This window comes from Larimichthys crocea, chromosome XIII, assembly GCF_000972845.2.
Source record: "Larimichthys crocea isolate SSNF chromosome XIII, L_crocea_2.0, whole genome shotgun sequence".
Taxonomy (NCBI): domain Eukaryota; kingdom Metazoa; phylum Chordata; class Actinopteri; family Sciaenidae; genus Larimichthys; species Larimichthys crocea.
In genome coordinates, this window is record NC_040023.1 from 41645964 (window position 1) to 41673308 (window position 27345).

At 41.4% G+C, this 27345-nt stretch overlaps 1 protein-coding gene across 3 annotated transcripts; it reads right to left on the reverse strand.

Moving 5' to 3' along the window:
• Window positions 1-1038: 1038 nt before the first annotated feature.
• On the reverse strand, window positions 1039-27267 carry celf3a (cugbp, Elav-like family member 3a). Of its 3 annotated transcripts, XR_002042299.2 has the most exons (15): window positions 26651-27267; window positions 25597-25749; window positions 23846-23928; window positions 13605-13653; window positions 11718-11846; window positions 10557-10636; window positions 9819-9962; window positions 8739-8883; window positions 7560-7709; window positions 7242-7301; window positions 6582-6686; window positions 4783-4926; window positions 4491-4623; window positions 3938-4035; window positions 1039-1950 (listed from the first exon to the last, which is right to left on the reverse strand). XR_002042299.2 is itself a non-coding variant. In XM_010743510.3 (14 exons), the coding sequence occupies exons 2-13, from the start codon at window positions 25739-25741 to the stop codon at window positions 4496-4498; spliced, it is 1359 nt and encodes a 452-aa protein (XP_010741812.1). In that variant the 5' UTR covers window positions 25742-25749; window positions 26651-27266; the 3' UTR covers window positions 1039-1950; window positions 4491-4495. The 3 variants fall into 3 exon arrangements, 2 of the variants coding, with proteins under 2 accessions (XP_010741812.1, XP_019119894.1); XM_010743510.3 differs by lacking the exon at window positions 3938-4035 and having other exon boundaries at window positions 11718-11843; window positions 26651-27266; XM_019264349.2 differs by lacking the exon at window positions 3938-4035 and having other exon boundaries at window positions 26651-27265.
• Between the last annotated feature and the right edge of the window lie 78 nt (window positions 27268-27345).

Genomic DNA, 27345 nt, shown 5'->3' on the forward strand with positions numbered 1-27345 from the left:
ACAGTGATACTAATAACTGTGCCTCAAGTTAAGTCAGTTCCACTTATATTAGATCTGACTGTACTCAGGACACTTTCAGAAAGGGGTAAAACAAAAAAACATGTTAGAGAGAGTCTGGTACTGTGTGCGTGAGTGTAGCTTTGTAGCTCAAATTTTAATGTCAAAACTCTAGAGTGGCTTTCATCTTCTCTTAATGATGACAGTGACGGCCTGTGCTTATGAAATATTGTGTATTATCTTTAACTAAAACACAATCCAAGTGTCTGTAATCAGGCTCATTCACATTTCTTACCCCTTTATGGCTATTCATTCTCAAGCGGGTCTTTTGCAGCTCAAAATGCAGCAGTGTTAACAGATTACTAACCTAAAGACATATTTTTCCCCCCTCATCCTTCCTTCCTCTGCCTGTGTGGCATTAATCGCCCTTCATACAGGCAGGCATGCAAAGGCTCAGGCGTGTTTGGACTCATCAGACCAAACCCAAAATCCTGTGGTAGACAGAGTTATTACACTTCCTGGCGCTTCCCAGCTGTCTTTACACACATCTGCCTTTTCCATTGTCATCATATCTAAGCTGCATATTTCTGCATGCAGGGTCATCAATAAATCATGTTGGTATCTTGATGAAGTGGGGCTATCAATGACTAAACATGAGTATGTGCTGTTATAATGAGCATTAGACATGCTTAATTGAAACTCCACTTACCAACTCATTAAAGAAACCCAGATGAAAACACTAAAGGTATCTCTAGTCACGTGAGTCTTGCTAAGTTTGATCCACAGGTTCATATGAAACCAGGACTGGAGGCCAGATGTTTCCCTCTGTTCTCAGTACTTCTTCAGGCCTATAGAGAGCAGCAAACTCCCCTGGATAACTCAGGTATGATCAACATCTCAAACTGCCTTGAAAACTTTTCTACCTGCTTAAACAAATTAAACAAAAGTGTCATCTTTGATTTGAATTTGATTTGCCACTCTGAAGAAAGGTGCTGTGTTTTGGTAAATCACATAAGAACAGTTAAGCAGACACACGTTCACTTTTTTTTTTTCTAAATTGTACTTTATTTTCTTTTAAAGACATATGTTTTAAAACAGCGATTGTAGAGAATAAATAAAGAAACATTATGTTTTTTTTGTTTTTTTTTTACTTCCATAGGTACATTTATGTAATTAAAAACTCTATAATAATAAGTGTGTTCATTGTCTTGAAGACCGCAGGAATCCTTTTTTTTTTTTCTTCTTCTTCTTCTTCTTAAATTAAAAAAGAAATTGTCACATCCCCCCCTCCCATCAAATTGATTACCAAATAAATTAAACGTAAAAAATCAAGATAGAAAAATTCCCAGCCCTTCCTTCCGCTTGGTTAATTTGAAAAGTAGTGGCAGCAGAGAATCTTAACTGTTGAAGTCCTTTAACTCCGTTCTTAAAACCAAGGTATGTACAGTGAGAGGAAATCCATTTCTCTTCCAGTTTAATTACCCCATGTTTTAATTTACGTATAAATAATAAAACTAACTCTACATAACAATATTACCAATGGTAATCGTACAGAATAGTATTTTCTTTTGCCTCCGACTGTGCAGACTGGCCTTCTGTTAACGCCATAGACCACAAATCACACTATACAGTAGAACCCTGTTCAGTAGAATAACATCAGTGATATGCTTTTTCTTAACATGTAGTTTTTGTTGCCGACAATAGAGTATGTACATAATATAAATGAATCCAGCTGTGGAATGATAGGAAATCTGGAGCACTTCTGATATTGCGGATGCTGATTCTGTTGATGCATTTGTTGCTGATATTACTGCTGTCATTGTTGTTTTTGTAAGCACATACACATGATACTGCTTTTTGTGAAGTGTTGCTCCTGTGCTATACGGTTGGTCAAACAACCAAAAAAGGCTGGGACATCCCAAGTGGTTTTCTTGATTGAACTCTTAGGTTTTCCTGGAGGGAAAGAAGGAGAGGAGAGAGACAAAGAAAGAGAAAGAAACAGAGCACAGAAGATTTTAAACCAAATCACAGCAATCAAACACATACATTTAAGACTTTGGAAGTGGAGTGGTGTCTGCAATACACACTGCTTGCACTGATGCCTCAGGGGGAGTCTCAGTAATCAACTAGTGTTCATGCAACTCAAATAGTGACAGTCATACTGCTGCAAGTGTATGCACGTTCTTAGAAAATAGTTTGTCATCTCTTTTGGCAGGCAAATTAATTCAGAACATGCACAGTAGGAATTCTGGTGGGGATAAACTCTCCAATTTTTTCGAGGAAGCAGTTGGCGATAATATTACATTTATTCTAATCATATTCAGAACTGTGTCATTCACCAAACTGTAGTTTCTCTGGGAGGCGAGGTTTGAAATTTCAAATCATCCACCAAATTGTTTTTTTTTGCGATGTGGGTTGCTGCAAACAGGGCATCTGCAGGCACAAAATCTATTTATGACTTTTGGTAAAGCAAATTTGTATCTGTGTATCAGAGCAGCAAATATAAATCTTAATTTTATATGAACTATATTAAAAACCCCTTAACAAGCAGTCATTACGAACTGTAAACCTTTGTTCATTTTCTATAGATTAGAATTCTGATTTCAGATACTAAAATTTCAAATATGTCAGAAAAATGTGTGCAAAATGATACATATAAAATCTAGGATATTTCCATTTGATAAATAAACCAGCTATACAAACATCGCTCAGTCTTAACAACATATAGCTTCATATATATACTACATGAAGGGGGAACAGGGGAAACTGTATGGTAAGGGGTTAATGTAAAAATAAATGCGTTGCTTTGTTGCGTTTGAGTTTTAGAAGGGTCTTATAGAGAATGATAAAAATCTAGTTAGTTTAGAGGTTAAATTATGATATTTTAAAATTAATTTTGTGCTTCTTTCAGATCCAGAAACGTCTTATATTTCATTTTCAAACTTGGTCAGTGACTAGCAGATACCCTGTGCATAAGGCACATTATGTGTTCTAGGTTTTTATATATTATATGATTATTTTATGGTTCTTAGTATTATGTTTTTGGATCCCAGAATTCCTACAGAGGAATGCAGTTCCTCAGCCAGCAGCACGTGTCACAGGAACCAAACAGCTTTACCCAAAACCTTCTAAAGTAAGGTTAGTGTCTCAGTTGGTACAACACACACACACACACGCACACACACACACACACACACACACACACACACACATTCACTTACACATTAATATTTTTTTTTACATCTAGTCAATACAAAACATACACACACACACACACACACACACACACACACACACACATAGAAGTGCACGCACCATCTGGATGTCTCTCGCAAACGCACGCACGTCACTTGTACACAAATACTATGTCGTCAACCATTTACAGGGGCACGTTGAGTACATTTTCAGTCTCACAAAAAACCAAACAAAGTTCAGGCACAAAGTCACTTGGAATTGAGTTACAACCAAACAAAAAAAAAAAACCCGCACTCACCGAAAACTACCACACCAACCAACTAAACAGAGGGAACGTGTAAGAATGATAATCATGACAGACAACAAAAAGGAAACTAATCAAAAACCAAAACATCTAAAAGGAAAAAATCCTAATGTATCCATATTTGATGGACAGCAGGCTAATTTAGCTCTTATCATTGAAGCTTTTAGAGGACTTAAAAAAAAACAGCATGTCATGATAATCAATTACTTACAGATGCTGAGGTAAAGTGACAGTTATTGATCAGTGTTTGCAAGGATTAAAACCAGGACAAAATAATAAGAGGAAACTCACAACGCACCAAACACAGTTCATGGTCGCCACAGTAACCCGCCATGCAGTTGAGCATGGTGAATCAAGGCAACGGCCCAAAAATAAAAATTGCTAATGGCAACCATCACAGGCAATATCGCCACAGCAACCAACACAGGCCAATTAACTTACAACGCAGTGAGAAGGAAGGGGGGGAGGTTTTAGCGGTTGCTAGGCAACCGTAGCCATAGCGACGCACGTCTCCACGATATATGTATGGACGGGACAGTCTTGAGAGTGGTGTGATGTTTTTTTCAGGAAAAATGGCATATGGCACAGCACAAAAACAATAAATGAAAAGTAAAACAAAAAATTAATGACGAACAGTAGTTGGCATTCAACCCTGCGACAGAACACTGGTTAGACAGAACATTTGAACCGAGTTAAAATCTGCTTCTCAATTAAACTGCCCCTACACACTGAGCAAAAAAAAAAAGAAGGAGCCACTTTTACACAATCTATTTCAAATTGATGGTATTTTCAGAGTGCTGCCACCTCATTAAAGTTAATCTACTGTAGGGTTATTGACTTCTTCAGTTCCACATGAAAGACAGCCATTTAAGCAGTGAGCCCCCAATTACATCCACTCTGTCTCTTTAACTTCTAGACACATTTCCAGCCGTCTATCAATCCCCCCCCGGAGCCCTCCCTATCTCCTCACATATGTCAATATACGATAACTCACCTCCTTCAGTAAGGCCTGTTGGCATCCTTGGGCCTCTTCAGCTGCACCTTCAGTCTCTTCATGCCGATCTGGAAGCCGTTCATGGCCTGGATGGCAGTCTGGGCGCTGGACGGGTTGTCAAAACTCACAAAGCCTGAAGAAGAAGTGACAGAATGAAAGAATATTAATGGTGCGGCAATAGCAGCATCATTTATTGAAAGTAAATGAAGCTAAAATGACTTTCTGTTCTTTTTCACATGAGAATTAAAGTCTCACAACAACTGTCATGCACAAAACCATCACACTGACTCACCGAAGCATTTACTCTGGTTGGTGGCACGGTCAACAAAGACCTTTGCAGAGATGACGTTTCCGAAAGGCAGGAACATCTGCAGTATCTCAGAGTCAGTGAACTCCTGTGGCAGGTGGTAGATGAAGATGTTACAGCCCTCAGGACCTGTACGAAAATAGAGAGCCACAATGACACAGACATGACACGACAAGACAAGACAGGTTAGGCGATCAGAGAAACTGCAGTGTTGAAGAAACCCTCAAAAATACTCAAAGCTGAGTTGGTGTGAGTAAGATGATATGCAGTAATTGCAGTACATTTTATTTGTAGAGTGCTTTTCTAGATGAAGAAACAAAAATACTAAGAAACAAGTGCAAGCTAGCAGATCAGAGCAGGGCATAAAATCTAAAATTGTTTTGGGAATTCATTTATTTGTTTCCTTGCAAAAAAAGTTACATTGATGTAGACATATTGACTTGAGAGGGTCAATATGAATCTACAGCCAGCAGCTGATTAGCTTAATTTAGCATAAAACCTGCAAACTGGAGGAAACAGACAGCCTAGCACAGTCAGAAAGTGAGAAAAACTTCATACCCGCACTAATTTATGAGTCTCAGAGGGAGGCAGATTTGTTTCCTTTAGACAGAGCTGGACTTGCAGTTCCCTCCTTTGTGCTAAGCTAAACTAATAGTCTCCAGGTACATATTTACCATGTAGACATTAAAATTGTATTAATTTCCTTGTCCATCCATCAGCAAAGAAAACAAAACAGCATATTACCTAAAACATGCTGAATGACCTCCTTCCTTTAAAACATAGGGAAACATAACTCAATTTATTCTTACACCTGCACATTTGTCTTTAACAAACTGATGATTGAGGAAAAAACAGTTTTGACACAGGCCAAACTGGGGACAAGAGGTTTAGATTGGATCTTCGGGGGTCCTTAAAGTACAATACACCAGTTTCCTATAGATAGATCATTTACACTTTATATTTATATACCCCACCTCTCGCCCTAAGTCAGCTGGGATAGGCCCATCCACCCACAACCCTGATGAGGAGAGGCGATTGCTTGAAAATGGATGGATGGATTTTTGCTGAGCTTTATCGAGTGCATGTGGAGTAATGCAGGCTTAAATTTGTGGATGTATTTTTCTTTCGGTTCTGGGCAGCCACGAGTTTCAATTCAGGGTTATATGGAATTAATATCAGTTACCAGATTGTCGTGTAAAGCTGTGAAGTGAATGTGAATCACATCTGCATTCATTTTTTTTTTAAATGATCATTGCTTGGTAATGACGTTTAAGCACAGATGATTTGAAAAGTCTGCGCTACATTTTGAAACGATTAGTCGAGAATTAATCTGCAATCATTTTGAAAGTTGATTGAGTTTAAGTAATTTAAGCAAAAAGCCTAAATATTCTTTCGTTCCGGCTTCTCCAACGTGATGATTTGCCATATATCTCAGTTTTATTCCACTGCATATTGAATGTCTTTGCCTATTTTCAAACATTTTATTGCTTAAACAACAATAAACAAAATCATAAAAGTACTGGATCGATTGATCAATAATACAAATAATCATTAGTTGCAGCTCTGGTTTGACAAAGCTTAATGCAGACTTTATCATCACTGTGATAAAATATAAAGTTCTAAAAGTCTGCCAACACATTTTCATATCATACAGAAATGATAGCAGAAAGGTTATCAGCCATGTAAAGTATGTGTGATTTGTGGTAAATGGGCTAAAACATGCAAAACCACTGGAATGTTTATCTAAGATACGATTGACCCACATTTGTGTTTTCTCAGTTTACCTTCTCGTTGCTGCAGCTGCTGCGGCTGCTGCGGCTGCTGGGCCACCAGTGTGGGCTGGTGGGGGAACGGCTGTCCCACCAGGCTGTAGGCAGTGGGATAGGTGGCTGATGGAGAGGAGGAGGAGCAGATGAGCAGAGAGCAGCAGTGAGACAGACACAGACTGCAAACTAATACGTTTTTTCTCCTGGAAACAGCATCTGACGGAGCTGCGTTCCCACCTACAGATTTGCTAAAACTGCAAGATGCTTTGCATATATTTTGCAGCGCATGACATATTGGATAGAGCTGCAGGTTATTTACATTTGTAATATATGTGCATGTTTTTGCTTTGAATGTAAATTTCTACTTCACACATGCCGTGTTAGGAGTGCAAAGGTAATATAGCTGTATTCCATTATGTTACATAAAACTGACATAACTTACACAGACTGAAGTTATTCATAGGAAGTAAAAATAAAAATAAAACTCAGGTCCAGTGGTCAAATTTATGTAAAATGTAACAAATTAAATCAATTTAAACATTTATTTTTTCCCCTACAGACACTGATATAAATTATAGGAAGCAGGAAAACTAGTCTATATCAACATTTCTATAAATAAATGTCAATTCATGTCACATTTTATGCCGATGGACACATCTAACACAGTTCGAGGCTCACCTGTATAGTGCTGCATGCCTGTGTAAGCTTGCTGCAGGGGGTCCAGGACAGGACTCTGAGCTGTGACAGAGTAAACACATCGTCACCAATTGCTATATCCACACAAAACAAATCCTAAATGCTATTTGGGGCACATCAGCACGCTCCAAATAACATTTAGAGCTTTAGTTTCATTTCATTTCCTTTTTTAATTAGGTCGTCGCTGCTGCGCATCAAAACAGGAAGCCTGTGAATCTGTGGAATAATATTTATTGACAGCCACAAAGTTATTCTTTACTTTGCTTAGTGTAGCTGCTGTGAAGGATGTTACGGCTATACCTTGATAGGCATGAACCCCGTTGGTGTACAGGGCTTCAGTTGCTGATTGGCCGTTGGGTGGAGCGGGCACAGAGGTGTAACTGTTCACTGCGATTGGTGGAGGCAGGGCAGGAACAGGTGTGGCTGCGATGGAGGGTGGAGTGCTGGTACCTGCAGATACGTTTCAGGCATTTATTTGAATGAATTCAATCAACAGCATAAAAACTGAATTTAAAGGCAAACAAAGAGAGAAGTACAGATTTGAGCTGAAATGACATCAATAAACCAAAAAAATATTAATCCATTTATTTTAAATTATTGAATAATAAGAGTATGAGACTACAGCCAGGCTCGCAGCACTGACAGCCTGTACTTTTGCATGGCAAAATGCTAACATCGGCATGCTAATATGCTTAAATGACATTTCTGCTTGTTTACAAGAAAATTCCACAGGGCTCCTTTAAACAGATGTCACCTTCTTCATTCATCAGGAGGCTTGCAAATTAGCATTAAAACTAAATTACAACTGAAGCTGATGGGGATGTCATTCATTTAGCAGGTATTGCAGGTAAGTATTGGACAAATTAAAACTTTGTCCTGATGATGGAGCTAAATGAAAAGTTAACTTAAGAGACTGTTTTTCAGCAGGACATGGACGTCTGCACAAAGTCTATCATTGCTGCTTATCTCTGAGTTTTCTGGCTGCTTTGTCAGAGCAAATAACTCATTTTAAGTCAACAGGTCATTATTTATGATGTTTATATACTGCTGTAGACTTATAGATTTGTTGCAGCCAAAATGGCCTAGAGCACAACCAATAAATTGCTTATTGCAGATATATTGATATCGGCATACTGCATGTCTGCATGTCAGACGATAAATAACAGGGAATTGCTATACACAAATGCCAAGGACACATTACATATTTTTTACATCAACACTAGTGTCACCAATCTATCCAACTGCTTTGGATGCAGGTGCTTCAACTCCTTCACCATTTTACCGTCTTTTCCACTTTAAATGTAAAAGCTAACATGGCTAATGTCATGACAGACTGAAAGGCTGGAAAAAAAAACTACAAAATACATGTTTGTTATTTTGTCCTCTTAGGTCCACTGCTCCTTGTGTATCTGTCCTCATATTTCAAGCAGAAATCTAATCAAGGCCGGCCGGGGGCCAGACATCTCTGCCTCTCATTACCTGAGGAGGGGGTGATGGATGCGATTGGTGTGGCAATGATGCTGTTGGGGTTGAGGGCGGCGAGCTGCTGCATCTGAACCGCCGCCACCGTGGCAACAGGAGAGAGGTAGGCTGACTGCGCCACCAAGGCCTGCTGCTGCATCAACTGGAGGATGGAGAGAGAGAGAGACCGGATGTGATTGAGGAGTCAAGAGATATTAGGGCTTAGAGTGATCTGTCTGTGCGTAGTCTATAAGTGTAATCTCAGGTCAAGTCTTTAAAAATCTGTCATTTACAAATGGAGGCAATGCACATATTTCTGTTATTAACTAGCTCACATAACAGGACCCAGTCATAAAAATCGAACGTTTAATATAATTGCAGTGGCTCCAGTCTGTGCCTCAATCAGGAGTCAATATATTTGAAGGCCACATCTCTGCACGCTGCAACATAACACAGACAGACCAACTGTCCTTGGTGACTCGCTCTGTTTTTCTCTGCAGACACTTCACGATCTTCATGAAGTCATTGCGGTCAAATCAGGGTAATGATTAGATTAAATCCTGCCTCTGCTGCTGTGTGGGTTTACCTACTTTTTTCAACTTGTTTGAGCAAGTTGGTTTTTTTTTGTTGTTTTTTAACTGGTGTGTAAAACGTGGCTATAAATCAACGCATCCATCATGAGTAAATATGTTGTCAGGCCTCCTTAAGCATCACAAATTGAACAACTGTAAATGAGCCAAATCTGAAACCATTTGTAGTAAACGGTCAATTAGCAGCGACGAGAGCAGTAAAGTGTCTTTACTCCACATTGTAAATTGCAATTTTTTCAGTTAAAAACATCTAGTATGATATTAAAACGCTTCTATTAGAAACACATTGAATATGTAACGTTGAATATGTACGGTTTATTTGTCACATGAGCTTTTACTCCAATCAAATAATTATTCTTCCCAGGCCAGCAGAAATCAGAAACATACTCTTATTTGCTGTGTATTCTCTCTGTGCAGTAACTAATATAGTTATAAATAGATAAAGACCTCTCAGCAACTCTGAGAGAGTGTGTTTGTGTGTGTGTGTGTGTGTGTGTGTCTTCCTCACGGCCTGTGTGTAGGCGTTGTAAGCCCCGAGGTGCAGGGTCATGGGACTGATGACTCCCAGCTGAGAGGCCACCTGCTGCATCCGCCGGAGCCCTCGCTCCTTCTCCGAATCGGCAAACTTCACCACCAGGCTGGACGAGGCGCCCTGCAGAGGAAAACGGGAAAACTCATAACTCCATCTGCCTGACACTTTCTATGTCAGTCTTCTTCGACGGCAGAAAGAATATTGCCACTCAGTCAGGTTAAAAAACATGTAATCACATCGTCCCCGGTCCAAGTGCAACCGGGGAGCTTTGCTGCAAGTCATCCCTCCTCTGTCTCCTTTCATTTCGTATTAGTTCTATGCTGAATAAATTATAACAAATATATAATATATATAAACTGTTCCAAAATTTACTATTAGTCGACCTACATCAAACCAGTACAAATAATCTACAGCTGAAAAATGTTGTCCTCTATAGTGTGTGTGTGTGTGTGTGTGTGTGTGTGTGTGTGTGCGTGTATGTGTGTGTGTGTGTGTGTGTGTGTGTGCGTGTTGCGGAGGAGAGGGACAGAAAAGAGAAGTGGTGATTATTAGCTGAGTCACCCCATTGAGTGTCTAAATGACTGGATTTGGAACTAAATGTCTAAATGTGTCAGTGTTTGAGTACATGTATGACCATGTGTTTCTCTGCATGCATGTGTGTGTGTGTGTGTGTGTGTGTGTGTGTGTGTGTGTAGAGGGGGGGTGGGGACTCACTGGTAAAGTACGACTCCCATGCAGAGCATTGATGGCGGCCTGGGCCTCTGCGTTGCTCTGGTACTTTACAAATGCACACCCTACATGAAATGACACACCATTAAACGTGGGCTCAGACACACACACACACACACACTCTCTTATACTCACACACACACACATACAAACACACACAGAAACTACTTCTCTTTAAAAATACATTAGGAGCCGTTTTACATCTAGTGCTTCATCAGTTACGGTGGCATCATTAAACATGGTCCACAAGACATTCATTGCTTCATCAATCACAGTCCGTAAACCACCAAACGCATCATTAGCCATGACCCATAAAACCTATTGCACCATTAGTCATGCCTCATGCAACAAACGCAGAAAAATCTAGCATCTGTGTTTGAACTGTCACTGGACTTTGATTTACATGGCAAATATCATTAGCATTGTTGTTACTGACAACGCTCATTTACATTCACGTGAGGGCAATGTGCTGAAGGCTTAATTCTCAGGGCCGGATTAAAAAAAAAAAAAATCAGACAGTTAAACAAAGTCTGTGTCACTTTTACAGTCATGATCTGGACTCCATTTCACTCGAGTGTTTTAAAAGCTAAAGGGAAACCTGAGTTCAGGGTGGATGGTGAGTAAAGCTTCCAAAAATCAACTTAGCATTGATCATTTTGGTCACTGGGACAAATATGCATTTAGTCCTCAGGACTTTAGACAGTCTAATCACCCGGGCTGGGTCATTTAAATAAGACGATATGTTGATATTATTGCATCCACTTAGGTACAGGACTTTTTAAAACACTAAAATAGTTAAACATTTCTAACAGGGTGCAGTATTCAGCAGAAAGTCCTGAGTATAGATGCGTAAATCTTCACAGATGTTTGAGTGTACTACAGGCCAACATGGGAACAAATTCATCCATGGATGTGGCTATAAACGCTTCAGATGTGTGCTTTTAAAACTCATGTATTCATGTTTGAATGTACTGTGTAAAGGTTCAGAAATATTTGTTGTTATGATTTGGTGAAGGCCACGACTGCTATGAATATGAACTTTTAGTCTCTTTGTGTTATGTGCTGCTTGGACTTTGTTTGACTTTGTATTCTGTGTTTCTGCACGTCCGCGCTCCATGTCCCTTTGTGCTGTTTCTCAGCCGTTACCTTTGCTGGTACCATCAGGCCCGCGGAGCACCGTGCACTCCTCTATGCTTCCAAACGGCTCAAACATCTTCCTCACATCCGTGTCCGTCTGCTGTTTTCCCAGCATGCCCACAAACAGCTTCCTGTCTTCTAAGGGGAAGGAGATTGCCAAAATGGGAGAGGGAGAGAAAATGGGTAGATAATGTGAGATTACAGAGGAGGGCAAAAAGTGGCAGCAGATATGTTACGGGAGAGATGATGCAGGCGGTGGAAAAAGAGGAAAAGAGCAGAGAAGTGCCATGTCACCACCGTACATGCATAAATAACAGGCAACAACAACAACAGTGTGATGAAGCAGCTACAAAGCGGGGACGGACATCAGCCTGCAATGCTTCACAGCGCCACCAGAGTGCAGTAACACGAACATCACGCCAAACAAACAGCATCTGGCCGTGACTCAAATGTTTGTCACCCTCTGTGTTGTCAGAGAAGCTGCTCCGTCTGTCCCCGTCTGTGAGGGATCAGACCAGCGTTCCTGCACGTTTGAGCCCATTCAACACACATCACATGCGTATTACAGTCCTGCAGACAGTCCTCCAAAGCATGCCATAGATTTATGGATTGTGACCTTTATCTGTCTTAACATTCATGCTGCCCTTTCTTACCTACTCTTATTAGTACGGTATGAAAATCAGCTGTCAAGAGGCTTGAAGCTTGAGTCATAGAATCAGTCACGGCGTCCTTGTCTATATTTTGATACATTCATGCATTTGATACATGGCATCTCTGTAGAAAATGTGCTTTGATTAGAAATGTCTGCCCGTGTGGTGTGTTAATGTGCTAGATTTGAGAGCTGGCAACTGTAAAGCACTGAATTCATAAGCGAGGGTTTCAAAAATAAATCAAGCAGAAAGTAGAATTTGGTCTTTTTTTTTTTTTTGCATAAAAAGTTGTGGTTTGACAGCCGATATGTGAGGCTGATATCAGAGCTCTGACTGTGATGGATTACCTATCAAGCTGTTTGTACAAGGAAGGAAAGTAATGGCCTCCAAAAATGATAGTATGTTTTGTACCTTGTCATAATATGATATTTGCAAGTCTTTATAATAACTAACGATGGATCTTTTGTATTCAAGTGTCCCAGTGAGCCTCGACAGTGTGAGAGCGAGCCAACATTCACAAGACAAGGACCCTAAAACTGAGGCAGCTAAATGGAATTCAGCCATTGTTCATGTTATCATTTACACTTTTGAAATAGACCTGTTCATAAAAACTTTGTGCGTGATGAGGTGCCTTCTGTATCTCAAGTAAGTTTCACATTTTCACATGATTGTTATAGTTTACTGAAACCAAGAGCCGCAATAAAACTATGGTATGCTTTGGAAAATGGGCAACAATAATGCATAATATGTATGAATTGTAATAAATGAAGGGAAACATGATGATTTAAGTCTTTGAAAACAGCTTAAATGTGTGATAGCATGCTCACAAATGTTGAACAATGGGTTAAAATGATGAGGTGACTGATTGATTGGATGTTAAGACAGAAGGATCTTCACTGGAATTCATTGTAGCACAGTAGTGGTAGTCGAGGCATGCAGCTTTAAAGTGTGTGACAGAAACAAAATGTCCATTTTAACAGGTGCGTAAATCGAATACTGAATCTTGAATCATAGTTTTGTTACAACAAATAAATTGTTTCCAGAAATGTCATTCATCATCGGTGGACACGTCTTGATTCTAGTAGTGTCGCTTTGAGAAAATTTCACTTGTTGCAAAAAAAGCAAATGTTTAAGTGTTGGCACCAGACTAAATCTCTTTTAAGAAGGGTTATTTTTGCTTGTGTACACTGTGAAGGTGTTGTTTGAACAGGTGCTGTGCTTCTGGGTGGGGACAGGTGTCTCTTACCCCCTCTGCTCTCGCTGTCTGCCGGCTTCACTTGGATTGGACGGTTCATCTGGGAAGACAGAGGCCACGCGGCACGGTTAGTTTTAAACACAGGACAGGAAAAACATATGAAGATGTAGCCACGGCTGTGTTGTAAATGGTTAAAGATGACGCACTGACTTAATGTAACCCATCTGGAAGCGCTATTAATACTGAAACATGATGTAATCGTGTGGTCATGTGGGCATGTATGGATGTTAGTGAATTTGGCCTGCGCTCCAGCCTCTTACAGTCCCCCCACTAATTTCTCTCCTTTCCCTTTTTTTGTGCCAACTCTACTCCAGCAGACCACGGCTGACACCGATATGTGTGATATTACATTTGCAGTGTCGTACAGTCTCTCTCTCTCTTTCTCTCTCTGAGTCTCTCTCAGAATCTGCTCTAATCCGTTCCTTCTCCCCCCCCATCACACAAAACCAGGAAAAGCACACACCCACGCGGGATTGGGGAAGTGATAAGATTAAGCACACTCGCCGGCTAATCTGGATTACAGGAGCACGCAGCATCAGAATAGTGAGAGATTCTGAGCCTGACAGAGAGACGGAGACGACGGGATAGAAAGGAGGGAATAATATCTGAAGAAAACAAAGAATAAAAGAATGACAAAGCAAAAGCGAGAGCACACACGACGCAGAGGAGGATTAGGCGACCTTTTCATAATTCATCAAAAGAGGAGCTGCTGAAATGCCATTTTTTTCCTTCCCTTTTTCACAATCATTGTCCTCCCCACTATTTAAAACCCCCGTATGAAATTGTGCACACATCAGTGCCTCGGCGCCTCGCCTTTCAGATGTATAGAGCAGGAAAACGGTGAAAAGAGGCATTGAATGAGAGAAAAGAACGAACAAGAGAGGGCAAACGGGAGAAGGGTGGGATTGAGAGGGATTGAGGGGAAGGGAGCATATGGAGGAAAGGATGGAGGTGGGGGGATGTGTGGCGTACGTGAAGAGGAGGAGGAGGAGGGAGGGAGGGGGAGAGGGTGATGTCGGTGAGGTGTCGAGGTGAGAGCAACGGAGTGACACTCTGTTAACTGTGGCTTAATGAAGGTCTTAATTATGGAGCTGGTGACATTTCAGCCAGTCAGTGATCCGGTGTCACTGATTGATCCGCTGTGACCGGTCACCAGGAGAACTATTGATCGGTGCTACGGTCGCACTCAGCCGCCAGGACCCGCATGCACAAAACACCACCCGCTGCCACCGCCACCTCACCAAACCACCAGCTGAAATACCACCTGCTGCAGCGGGGCCCTGTGACTCCTCACTGAGAGCGTCCAATTGATTGCACCAATTAAAAGGATGATAGAGGAGATGGAGGGGCAAAGTCTCAAAACCATCTTCAGTCAAGCAAATGTGGGCATCAGCTCCTGCAGTCGGTGAATAGTAATTTTTGCTTAAATTATAGTTAGAGTTTCATCTCTACGTGAAATTAGATTTAAAACGTTCGCGTGTCAGTGAAGATCACATCATCCTGACTCGGCCCACATGCTAAAATTCATGTTTTATAAGGTGCTTTGGATAAAAGCACTCAACATGATCACTTATGGTATTGTAGAAGGTTCCATTCACCGTCTCTTCTCCACTGTTTGTCACTGTACCAATCACTTCTGATGCAATTTGCACTTATACACCAGCAGTGCCACTAAACCACAGCAGAAGGCCACGTTATTTACTGCTGTGCAGTGTGATACATGTACTCTACGCCTTTCATTTTCTGCACATGCTTTTGCTGCCCGTTGAGATCCCGTGTTTTATATATCAAACTACACGTTGCTTCATTCTTGCTCTTTGTTTACTCTCTCTTATCTGAATGTCGGACAGGATTTTAAAAATCAGTCAGGCCACTTTTAAGAGATTATTAACTAGATCTGTGTTTACTACTTGATGAGCTTTTTGTCTCTCTTCACTCTCGAATGAAATCTTAATGCCCTCTTGGGTTTTTTCTTAATCCACTTAATTTAAAGGTGTATTCCATTTTTTTAATAAAGGTTTATTTATCTGAAGATTTGTTCACAATACTCATTGGATCATGATTTTGCCCTCCAGAAATAGCCATAGTTCAGCGCCTGATAAAATTATTTTAACAAGATAAAACTGCACATTTTACAGTGTCCTTTTATTGTGACCAGGCTCACCTGTGTTAAAGTTACACCCATCAGGTGGATGGATTACCTTAGCAAAGGACAAGTGCTCACTAACATAGATTTCAAGGAATTTTTGAACAAAATTTGAGAGAAATAAAATCTTTTGCTTCGATGAAAAATGGGAGCAAAAACCAAAGTGTGTAGATTTCTGATCAGATGTGGCAATTGGGACACAAAAGAAAACATGGTCAGATGTGGTCACGTACAATATGGGATGTGAGTATAGGTGTAAATTACAAAATAGGACTGAATGAAAGTGTGACATGGGTGGAGGCTTTTCCTCATCCATTATTCACCAAATGCGAAAGTTAGCTTTAGTAAACCTCTGACCACACTGACATAAAGCCCTCTGTGACCTTGGAGTTTTCAGTGGATGCTGCACACAGAGAGCAATATACATAGACTAATTCCATCTCTGAAGACAAACATTGTACAAACAGTGCCAGACTCAGGAGGAGATTAGATCAGTGACTTTTCTAATGCAAAGATCAGAGATAATTCCTTGTGAAATATTTTGTCTAATCTTAGAGTTGATTTAAGGAATCAAAGCCGATGCTACATCCACATGGCAGTGGTTTAATGTGCCGTGTTTGATTGATAATGTGTTTGAATGATGCCTGTAAAAAAAAAAAACCCCATGGCCCATATTTGAGTGCGGGAGGACAAACAGTGAAGGCCGCAGCGGTTGTGATAAGGAGAAGCGCAGCAGATGGCTCAGGAGATTGGAATTAGAATATACAAGAGGGAAAACAGTGAGAAGTGGAGGCCATCAAGGCTGTGCCACTTCATATCGGCACGGCAACCGGCCCCGCTGCTCTGACGAAGACCGCGCTCGCGCGGCCATCGTCATGGCAACCCCCGGCGATGAGAACCCCACATCAGGTAAACAAGGTTGCCCAGAACGACGTGCGGAAGAGAGAGGGAGAGAGAGAGACAGACAGAGAGAGAGAGAGACAGAGAGAGAGAGAGGGGGAGAGAGAGACGGGTGGAAAACAAATGAGGAGGACAAAGGGTGCTTCTAGGTCTGGAGATAGAGGGATTAGATGTGTGAGGGAGGGGGGAGGAAAGGGGAGGAAGGAGAGGAAAAAATGAGAGACACTGAACAAAAAAGAAAAAGGAAAAAAAAAAGGATGATGGAGCGAGCGTTGGTGCCTGTTGAATGTTGGCGCTGCCTCAAGAGCAGATGCAGAAGCAGGGAGAAAAATATCTCCCTCTAAGCCTAAACCACTAACGTACACTTTACAGTAATTGCTTCCCCCCCCCCCCTCCTCCTCCTCGTCCTCCTCCTCCTCCTGTCCCCTTTCTCTCTTAGGCTTGTTTACAAAAACAGTCCCATACTGTGCACAGACAACACACACAGGCAAACCCTGCCTGATCAACAGCCCATTTTACCAGTGTGTATCCGCTATTTGATCTTTTTTTCTCCCCCTGTGCTCCATCTCCAAACACACAGCACAGATATTATATACAATCATCCTCCGATTAAACACACATTCATTGTTTCCACACATACACACACACACACACACACACACACACACACACACTCTGTCTGCCCCTGTCGGTCACAGCAACATGAGCACACGTCTACACATACTTAATCTTTTCACTCTGTGATGCCGCGGGGGGATTTCACTCGGATTACGAGATATTAAATCCATAGATTATCCAATCAAATCACAGCTCGACCCCTTTCACTATAACGCATGACCCTCCCTCTCCTCCTCCCTTCCTCCACCCTCCCTTCAACATCTACATCCATGCACATTGAGAAGTGGCACCTGCTCTCATGCAAATGTGCTTCCATGACAGAGGATCGTTTACACTCGGTGTGAGAGAAACATATCGATGGTGATATTTTTCTCATCTTTCTATTACGGCCCGCAGAGCGGATGATAATCTCTACGCTCTCAGCTCAAAGCAGTCAGTGTTGTTAAGTCTATATAGCTGCTGCTGTGTGTGAGGGCGACACATTTCTGTCGCCTGTTTTCTCTCCAATTTCAATCCATTCTGCTTGTCTGCCCTGAAAAGCAGCCGCTCTGAATGGTAAATATATCAGTGGAGACCATCTCCCCTGCTCTTTCAAGAACATTTACAGCGGGGAGGCAGAGTTGTTGGAGGGGGGGGGGTGCACAAAGACAATTTTCCGTCTTCGCCTCCCCTCCGCTCCATCACACAGCGCTGGTCATTGCATCGTGCCGGTCGCCTAGCAACCTGGCATCCCTGGTCCCCGCCGTCTCCAGGCAACGAGACCTGCGACCGTAATCAACCTGCCACCTCCCTCCCGCCTCCCCTCCCCTCCCTGCTCTGTTCCCTTTCCCGTTTCTGCTGCTTTTGCTCCCTCCGCTTCTCCATCCATCCACCCTCCTCCTCCTTCTCCCTCCACCTCCTCGCAAATGCACTTACGCTGGGACGCACTTGTGAATTCACCCGGGGGAAAAAAGAACAAGCACAGGTGGAAATTGGTAGATTCACAAGAAAAGAAAAATAAGAAAGAAAAAAAAAAAAGGAGTAATAAACGCAGATGATTGTAAGCTGGCACAAAGAGTAGGAACAAAGCGACAGAGGCAGGGAGCAAAGAACAGAGATGCACAAGTACGCTCTGTTAATGTTTCTACACGTGGATGCACACACAGATGCGCGCACACACACGGACGGACGGGCAGGCACAAACTCGCTCTGTCTCCTGAATTCAGCCAGTCACTAAATCAATCAAACGCAAAGAGACTGACAGCACAGCGCGTACAGTTCAATAATATTTAATCAATGATCCTGTCTTCAGTGTCAAAGCTGCTTCCCTGTGTCTTCTCCTTGCTCCTACAGGGTTCACTAGTCTGTCCGGCATCAGCACAGAACTGACAGCTCTCGAGGGCTGACGTTCAGCCTTTTTGTCAGACAGCCAACAAAAATCCCTCAAAGTGGAGAAACTGAATATCAAAGAGTAAATTTCTAACAAGTTGACTCTCGATTGTTTTGTCTCCTCTGACTGTTAAATATTCATGTCAAGTGTTGTTTGACTCGACTCAGTGGAGCAGAAGGGGGGAAGAACTGAATCACAGACAGATTTGTGTGTGTGTGTGTGTGTGTGTGTGTGTGTGTGTGTGTATACGGATAAGGTCCATGTCCTACTTTTCTTTTTTTCCCACTTTTTTTTAAATTCGGGCACGGTTTACACGCTTTAACACCACCGTAGTCCACTGTAGATGTAGTTCAAAGAGCCTAATGAGTTTTGTGACAACAGCCTCTTCCCACTTGCCTGCCACACACACACACACACACACTCCCCTACCCCCCCAAAAACATTATTTCTCAGTAACAGATGTCTGTATTTAAGCTGATAAACACACTGCCTCAATGCCCCCCCCCCCTTACTGCCACCCACTGTTCATTATGTCAAACTTTCATTCATTCTTCCTCCCTCCCCCCACAACCCTCCCTTATTGGGGCCCCCCCCCCCCCCCCCCCCCAATCACTCCTTCATTTATCCAATTTCTCTCCAGTTCACACCCATTTACCACCTCTATAAATCCAATCTGCATTCATCATTACAGTCGCCCCAGAGTGACGTACAGAGGACGGGCCCTTCTTTTTTGTGTGTGTTGTCAGTCGGTGCCGCCTGTCCTGCGTCGTCCCTGCCACGCATTGATATGCATGCGTATGTAAATGAATCGACGGATGAATGCACACTTAGCTCCAGATAGATTCATCAAGTGAACACATTCGCTCGGAGGCACACTAATTGCTATCATCATCATCCCCGCAAGTCAGTGACATCGAGACATAGCTACATATGGAGACGCTGCTTTATCTGCTTATTGTCAGATACATGAAATATCTGAACATGCCCTGCGTTTTAGGGCCTCAGTGAAGCAAATCTGGGCAACTACTTTGTGTTTCTGTCATATTTCTTGTCTTGTTGCACATGGGATGTCAGTTTCTGCCCAGTTATCTGTGGTTACTATAAAAAAAAAAAGCAAACTCTGCTGTGCCAACAGGTATAAAAGAGACTGCAACTGTTGGTGACGTGTGTTTCCACAGCAGAATACATTAAGGGCCTAACATTGTGGCACTACAACTTCCCATCTCATATCCTGTGTAAAAAAGCCTGGGCTATATTTAGCATATGCATTTATTTCAGACTATTGATAAAACCCCTCTGTCTGCTCCGTCCTTATGGCTGAGTAAATGTCAGGCTTAGTCAGATGTTCCACTCAAAGAGGACTCTTTCCTCTCTCGTATGGGCGGCTTAAACACAGAAGGCCTCGCAGCTCAGGTTTTACTCTCTCACACAGAGTGAATGAAGAAACCTGAGAGGAGCATATAATAAAACCAACAACTTCCATCCATCCATCCATCCATCCATCCATCCATGTATCCATCCTTCCGTTCATATCTTTGTGGATGTGTCTACGGAAACACACGCACACAAAAGCAAACAGACATTTATACACAGCCGTCCACACAAAAGCGCACACACCCTTCATTAAACCGTGTTAGTGTGAACACCTGCCCTCCCTTCCCCCCGCTGCACATACAAATATACACCACACACACACACACACACACACACACACACACACACACACACACACACACACACACACACACAGATACTTTCTCACATGGGCACAGTAACATTATTAAATACTTATTGCATTTAGAATTAACGTTGCGGTATTGTTGCAGGTATTAATTTTAGTAAGTGAGTGTTGATAAAGGCGATATGAGAATTCTTCCTTTCATTGCCTCGGGGTAGATGAGGACTTTGACACCACCCTCATGTCTGAATGCTAAACATGACGCTACAGTCTGTTAGCTTAGCTTAGCATACTGACTGGAGACGGAGGGAAACTGCTAGCCTGGCCTAAAAATAACTTATAATCTGTACTTAGTGAGTTTTGGAGGTGCTGACTGGTGGGTGGATTTTGTTACCTTTGGAGAGAAGTGGGCTAACAGGCTAACAGTTTCAAGTGTTTATGCTAAGCTAAGCTAGCTAGCATCGCATTATCAAAGTAACATTAAGAGTGGGATCGATTTTTTCATCTAACTCTAGTCAAATAAGTAGATTTTACAAAAAATTTCACTTTTATTTTAGCCAATTTATCAATTAATTGATTCTTGTTTGACTCTAAATGCCAGGTTCACAGCGCTCATGTTAAAAAGCTATAAAAATTAAGAATACTAAGAAGATTTATCTTCTAAAAAAAAGATGAAACTAGTCAATTTGTGCCATTTTTATTGTGTTTGTTGAAATCTAAGTTTGACTTCGGAGGTCGCTGTGTAAAATGGCTTCTTTTAATGTAACTGGACGTTATTGCCCCCGTTATTGTCTCGACAAGCCTCACAACAGCTTACTTGGCCAGACAAACTGGCCGGAGACACTACAGTGATAAAGAGATAAGAGCAGAGAGGACAAGAGTACAAGATGTCCAGGCAGGATTGAATGCGAGCACGGCTCACAAGTGAATCTTTTTCTCTGCCCAACCTTCATTTCCACACTTCCTCTCGGAGTGAATCTGGTTCAGAGCTCCTGCCCTTTTTTTTTCTTTTCTTCTAACTATACTATTCTCTCACTTTCTTTTCTTCGCTTTCAGCTGAATGTGCTTTTGACACTCTTCCTCCCCCCCTCTCACTCAGAAACGGACTCTCTCACCTGAAATTAAACACAAGGCCAGGTGCCACTCTAAAACAACCATCTGTTCACCCCTGTCTGACTTCTTTCTCTATCCTCTTTTTGTTTCTTCCCTCCCATTGTTAGTAAAGAGGAGGGGGGGGGGTTCAGTAAAATGACAGAGGAGGAAAAAAAAAGGTCTTAGAGAGAGGGGACTGACCCAGAGAGGGGAAATGCTAAAATAAAAAATAAAAAGCAGTGCTGAGTGTTAATGACATCCTTCAGCTTTCTCTACATTCAGGTGTGCTTTCATTCCAGCTTTCTCCCCTCAGTCCTATAATTGCTTTCATGTTATTCCTTTTGTATCGCCCTGGCCATGAGATGCCAAAGTTAATTATTCTTTGGCAGTGCAGGTGCAATTAGATGACAATTACACCACAGCTGGTAGCAGGGGTGGGAAGTAGTTCTTGTCCGTGTGGGCGTGTATGGAGCTAATAAGATGGTTTTCGTCTTTTTTTTTTTTTTTTTTTTCCTTTTGGCAAGAGATGGGGGGAGGGCAGGGGAGGACTGAGGGGGACACAGGAGGGTTTAGCTTGTTCCACTCGGCTTAGAGGTAAGAGGTTGTGAGGGGAGAGCCACTGGGGTAGAGACACAGAGGGGAAGAGAGCTTTAGCCATGGGGCATGGGGCCCTTCTGATCCCCTACGAGAGGTCAGGAAGGTCACGCTACTGTCACGCTAACAATAGGATTTCTTTTGTTGCCACCCTAATACCAGCCTGCTCCTTCAAACTGTCGCTGTGTTCCCAAATAACCCCCCACCTGCCATTACAACAATGTTCTGAAACAATCAATAAGTTATTCTTCAACTATTCTAATAATCATTTATTATACATAATTTGCTGGCTCGATCGTCTCTGTGCTTCAACTAATGATTATTTTCATTAATCAATTAATTGTGCTTTCTGTAAAATGTCTTAAAATAGTGAAAAATGCCCATGTTGATTGCCCAATGTCCATCAAACGTCTTGGTTTATACCCAAAAACTCAAATATATTCAGTTTAGTGCCACATGAGACGAAGAATAGCCTCAAATCCTCACATCCGAGAAGCCCAAACCAGAGAATGTTTCGCATTTTTGCTTGAAATGTTCAAACCATTAATTGGAAATATTTTGTTTCAAAAATTTCCATTGATCCACAGCTTGTTTAAATTGATAACGTTTTTAAATTTCTTAAGCAAAAAGGCCAAAACTTGTGAATATTCTCTGGTTTTCTTTCTTACCCAAAGTCTATCAAACATCTGGTTTTGTCCCAGAAAAACAGCCTAAAACTTGAATATATTCAGATAAGTGCTACATGAGATAAGGAAAAGCATCAAATCGTCACATTTGAGAAGCTGGAACCAGAGAATGTTTTTGAAATTTTTGCTTCAAATGTTCAAACCATTAATTGAAAATATTTCATTTTATAATTTTCCGTTGATTCACAGCTTGTTAAATTAACCAATTTTTAAAATTTCTTTAGCAAAAAATGCAAAAAATAAACTTGTTCCAGCTTCTACAGTGTGAATATCCGCTGGTTTTCTTAGTCTTTTTTAAATAATCCTTAGATTTTGGACTGTTGGACGGACAAAAACAAGCAAAAAGATTGACACATTAATGATACTGGGAAAAATCGTTGCAGCCCTACACTTCAAACTCAAAAACTATGGTCACGAGCTGTCATTCAGCAGGGGGGTAAAAAAAAAAAGAAGTGAATGATGTAGATTTCAACAAAAATAACCAAAAGGAAACAAGGGTAAAGCCTTGTTAGTAAAAGAGGAAGCAGCAGCAAGTCTGGGAGCACACTCTGTCTCAGTAATTCCTTGCCTTGTCGCCTTGTCTCTCATATAGTCGGTTATTATAGAGACGCGGCTGTCATGTCATATTTAGCTCTGGAAATGTCATTTGGCAGCACACCTGCTGCCTGGCTATGCTAATAAAGCTAGGTTTAACTTTGATTAGAATTCAGAGGGAGAGATTGATGGAAAGAGAGGAGGGGGCAGAGGGAGAGAAAAAAAGACGAGAGGAGCAGAAAGGAAGAGAAACATCAGAGAGAATAAGAACTGGCAAAGTCACTCCAGCAGCGAGCCTCATAGCTGTCTCTTTCAACCCGTGACATGTTGCAAGATGACTCATGCCTTAACTGGATGGATATGTCTGGATGCATCACATATGAAACATAAGAGAGAGAGCAGCCTCTGACCTTTATTGGAGCATATTAGCTAAAGGGGGAAGTGAGGCCCACATGTCAAACTCAGTTAATTTTCCTGTGTCACTGTGTGTCCTCGTGTGTCTGTGTGGTGCGTTCAGATCGCCTAACATGCCAGTTATTCTGCTCCCTTTATATTTAAATATATAAATATACATGCGAGCTGTTGTGGATCTCGAAAAGACAACGACACACTCACCCCTGGTAGTGTCTTCTGCTCGTGCAGTGCATTCTGGGCTTTGAGGGCGGACTCGCGCGCACAATATGTCAGGAAGGCGCATCCTGGAGACAAAGACAAGCGGCAGAAGATCAGCAAACTATGATCTATATATTTTTTATGTCAGATATTATATAATGTCAGATTTGGAAGTGGCATGTTGTTGTAACTTAATCTTAATTGGCCATTTGCCCTGAAGGCCTGCAGGCAGAATCATGCTGCTGGAGTTCCTTGTCCTATTATAAATCCGTCATTTCATATATGTGCCATGGATCAGTTCTGGGTTGGCATGTATTTAAAATTTCAAAAAAAAAAAAAAAAACTCCAGCCAGAAAAAAAGGCCTCCCACCTTTAATGAGGCCATCGTTATTAATGTGCGTTTAAAGCTGCATAAAAGAGAGGCAAAAAAACCAAACACACACACAACCTAAACAATGTACATGTGTCATTTTGTTAAATAGCTCCCCCAATGTGCACCAGAGATCTACGGGATTATTAAATCATAATACCTGGAGAGCATTCAGACACAAGCGGTCTGAATGGGTATTTAATATCACGCTGGTCAAGCAAAATGTATGCAGCCCCACATAATAGAGAAAGGCCTTCATTAACCTTTAGGGCTCCCACAAATCATGAATATGTAAAAATATGCAGAATAGGTGTTATAGGTGTTAGAGGACTGATACCACCTGGTCTATATGTCTCCCAAATGACAAGAGATTTATAAAAAAAAAAAAAAAAAGAAAGAAAAAAGAAAAAGCTTTTGTTTTCTGAGCTCAGATTTGCATTAGAAATGACAGCGAGGATCATTGTTTAGCTTCAGATCACTTCAACCAGCTTTGGTCCATCTGCCAAACAGGATTGTGAAAGTGTTGAGACTTTACTTACAAAATAAGAGATGCCTGCTCACCATGTGACGCACAGTCGTAGTAGTACACGGTGACAGTTACTTACAAATTGACTGATATCACCACATGAAACCAATTACAGACTGACAAAATACTTTTTTGTCAGCTTAGACTTTTCTGTGCTGTGCAACATTCTACATCGCTTTTCAGCCTTGGTATATATTTTTTTAATTGCAACACTCTGAAATGACTCATTTTTTCTACTATTTTTAACTGCAGCATCCAGAGATAGGCGTGAAGCCAAACCTGCCATCATGCACTGGGGGGGTCTTATGAACATGGTTCTCATTTTATGTGTTACATTTGTGTTTAACACGTTTCTTTATACTGTTTCCACATTTTAATTGTCGTTATAGACTCAGCCAACTCCCTAATGTGACTGTACGGGCCATTAATCTAAGAGTACAGTTTGAGTGAAGTGAATGGAATTATGTTGATTCAACTTTAAAGTACTTAGTGTGAATCACTACCTCATTTTAAAAAAGAAATGTGACTCGACGTTGATCGATACGTTAGTCAGTCCACGGCTAAAATATTTGGATATTTTGGTGAATCAGATTTTCCTTTTAAGACCCATGGTGCTAAACATCAGGTTTTGGCCCTCACGGAGGTCCTTAAAAAGGCTCCAGAGGGACACGTGAGGAATAGTTTAACCTCACTAAATCCTAGCTGCAGGACAAATAAGAGCAACTACTGTGGTGACCACACTGTCTTCTCACATAATCAATACTAAATTAACAATATATTTCCCCATATGAGCCTCCTGAGACAGAATCTTATGAAAAAAGGGGAGTTCTTGCTCCTTTATCCCAAAGCCTCCCTTACCTTTGTGCATCCCTGTGTATTTGTCCTTTATCACCGTCAACTCATAGATCTTGCCAAACTGCTCGAAGATGGGCTTCAGGTCCTTCTCCTCCAGGTTTCGGGGTATCTGCCCGATGAAGAGCTTGATTGCGTCAGGCTCCTTCATTGAGAAGTCTGGGGAGGAATAATAACACACATACACAGAGACACAGAGAGAAAGAGAGAGAGAGAGAGAGAAAGAGAGAGAGAGTGGTGGAGGCGGTCAGGAGGAGCAGACAGGAGCCTCCAGGCTTAAATTCACACTGCACAGGAGGTGCAAACAGGAGGCCGGGTATGGAGGTGCAGATGAGAGCGTTCAGTAGAAATGGGAGGCTGAAATAATAGTTTCGTAATCTGGCTGTAGATTTTCTGTTTTTTATCACAATAAAACCACGATTGAGGCTTAAATTATGACATATTAATATATTAATGGATACAATTATTACTAAGTAACCTCAGGCCACTATGATGACTATTACATATATTGTAAGAGCTGTAGATTGTATAGGAATAGTGATGTAATCTGATTTTAGAGGTGATTGTACGCAATTACACATATTTTTTGACACCATTTTCGCAATATATTGCATTTTATTCGCATAAAACTTCAAATAAAAATATTTTTATCCCCCCAAAAATGAAATTATAATTTCCTAACTTTCATATTCTTGGCAGCTCATGACCACTGGGGATCAATAATCCTGATTCATAGCCACAGAGCTAAGATATACTCTCTTTGAATGACATTAAAATGATTAAAAACAATATAAATCCATGTGATGTTTGTAGTAAATCCTACACACACACACACACACCTCGCTCTCAATTCGGTCTAGGCCGCCTGTTTCTATCAAGCCCGTGCAGAAACATGACAGTGTGTCTGTCAACACAGCTGGAGACCTGCGCTCTTCTTTGTCAAGACATTGGTGACAACAACAATGACCTGAACATGATTCTACACATTTCACCAAAACATAACGAAGAGTTTTTGCTTTTTTTTTTTTTTTTAAATCAAAAAGAAATGGGCAGATCATACCTGTGGTGCTGTTCGTGGCAAAGAATCGGCGTATTCAGTGGCTGCCTTTCTTCTTCCCCGCGCTGTTATTTAGTTACTGAATCTCAATTATTCAGTTCATTTGTCTGTAAGAGCGTCTTTGAATCCTGTAACAAGTTAGGCCTGTACCCCCCCTATAACAACACAAGTAACATCCAGCGACGGTCCTTTATTCGGCATGAGCGTGTTTTTTTTTTTTTCTAGATCTGCTTGTTGTTTTTCTCCCCCTGCTCTTTTCCTCACAGAGGATCCGTAATTGTCTCTCTCTCTCTCTCTCTCTCTCTCAAATAAATCTGATATAAAAAATAAACAAATGTCCCCCTTTGCTTTGCTGAATGAGGAGTGTTGTGATGGATGAATTTAGGTTTCCTTCAGTAGACCGGAGGGAATTGGCAGTCTGGTTGCTTGTCCTCTCCTCTCCCTATCCCTGTTTGTGTGTGTCTGTACTCCTTTGACGTCGTAAGCCGGTGTCTCCCTCCCTGTCCATCTCAGCTCCATCCCTCCTCCCCTGGGCTGTACGAGCCGTGATGTCTGCCGTCAGGGACCGTCGCTAAACTACCATCCCCCGTGACAGCCGAGCGGACAGGAGAAGGAAGAAAAATAAGAAGAGGGCAAATACATTTCATATTATTTTGTTTTTCATATTTATTTTTAAATGCTTTCATGACTCTTGCATG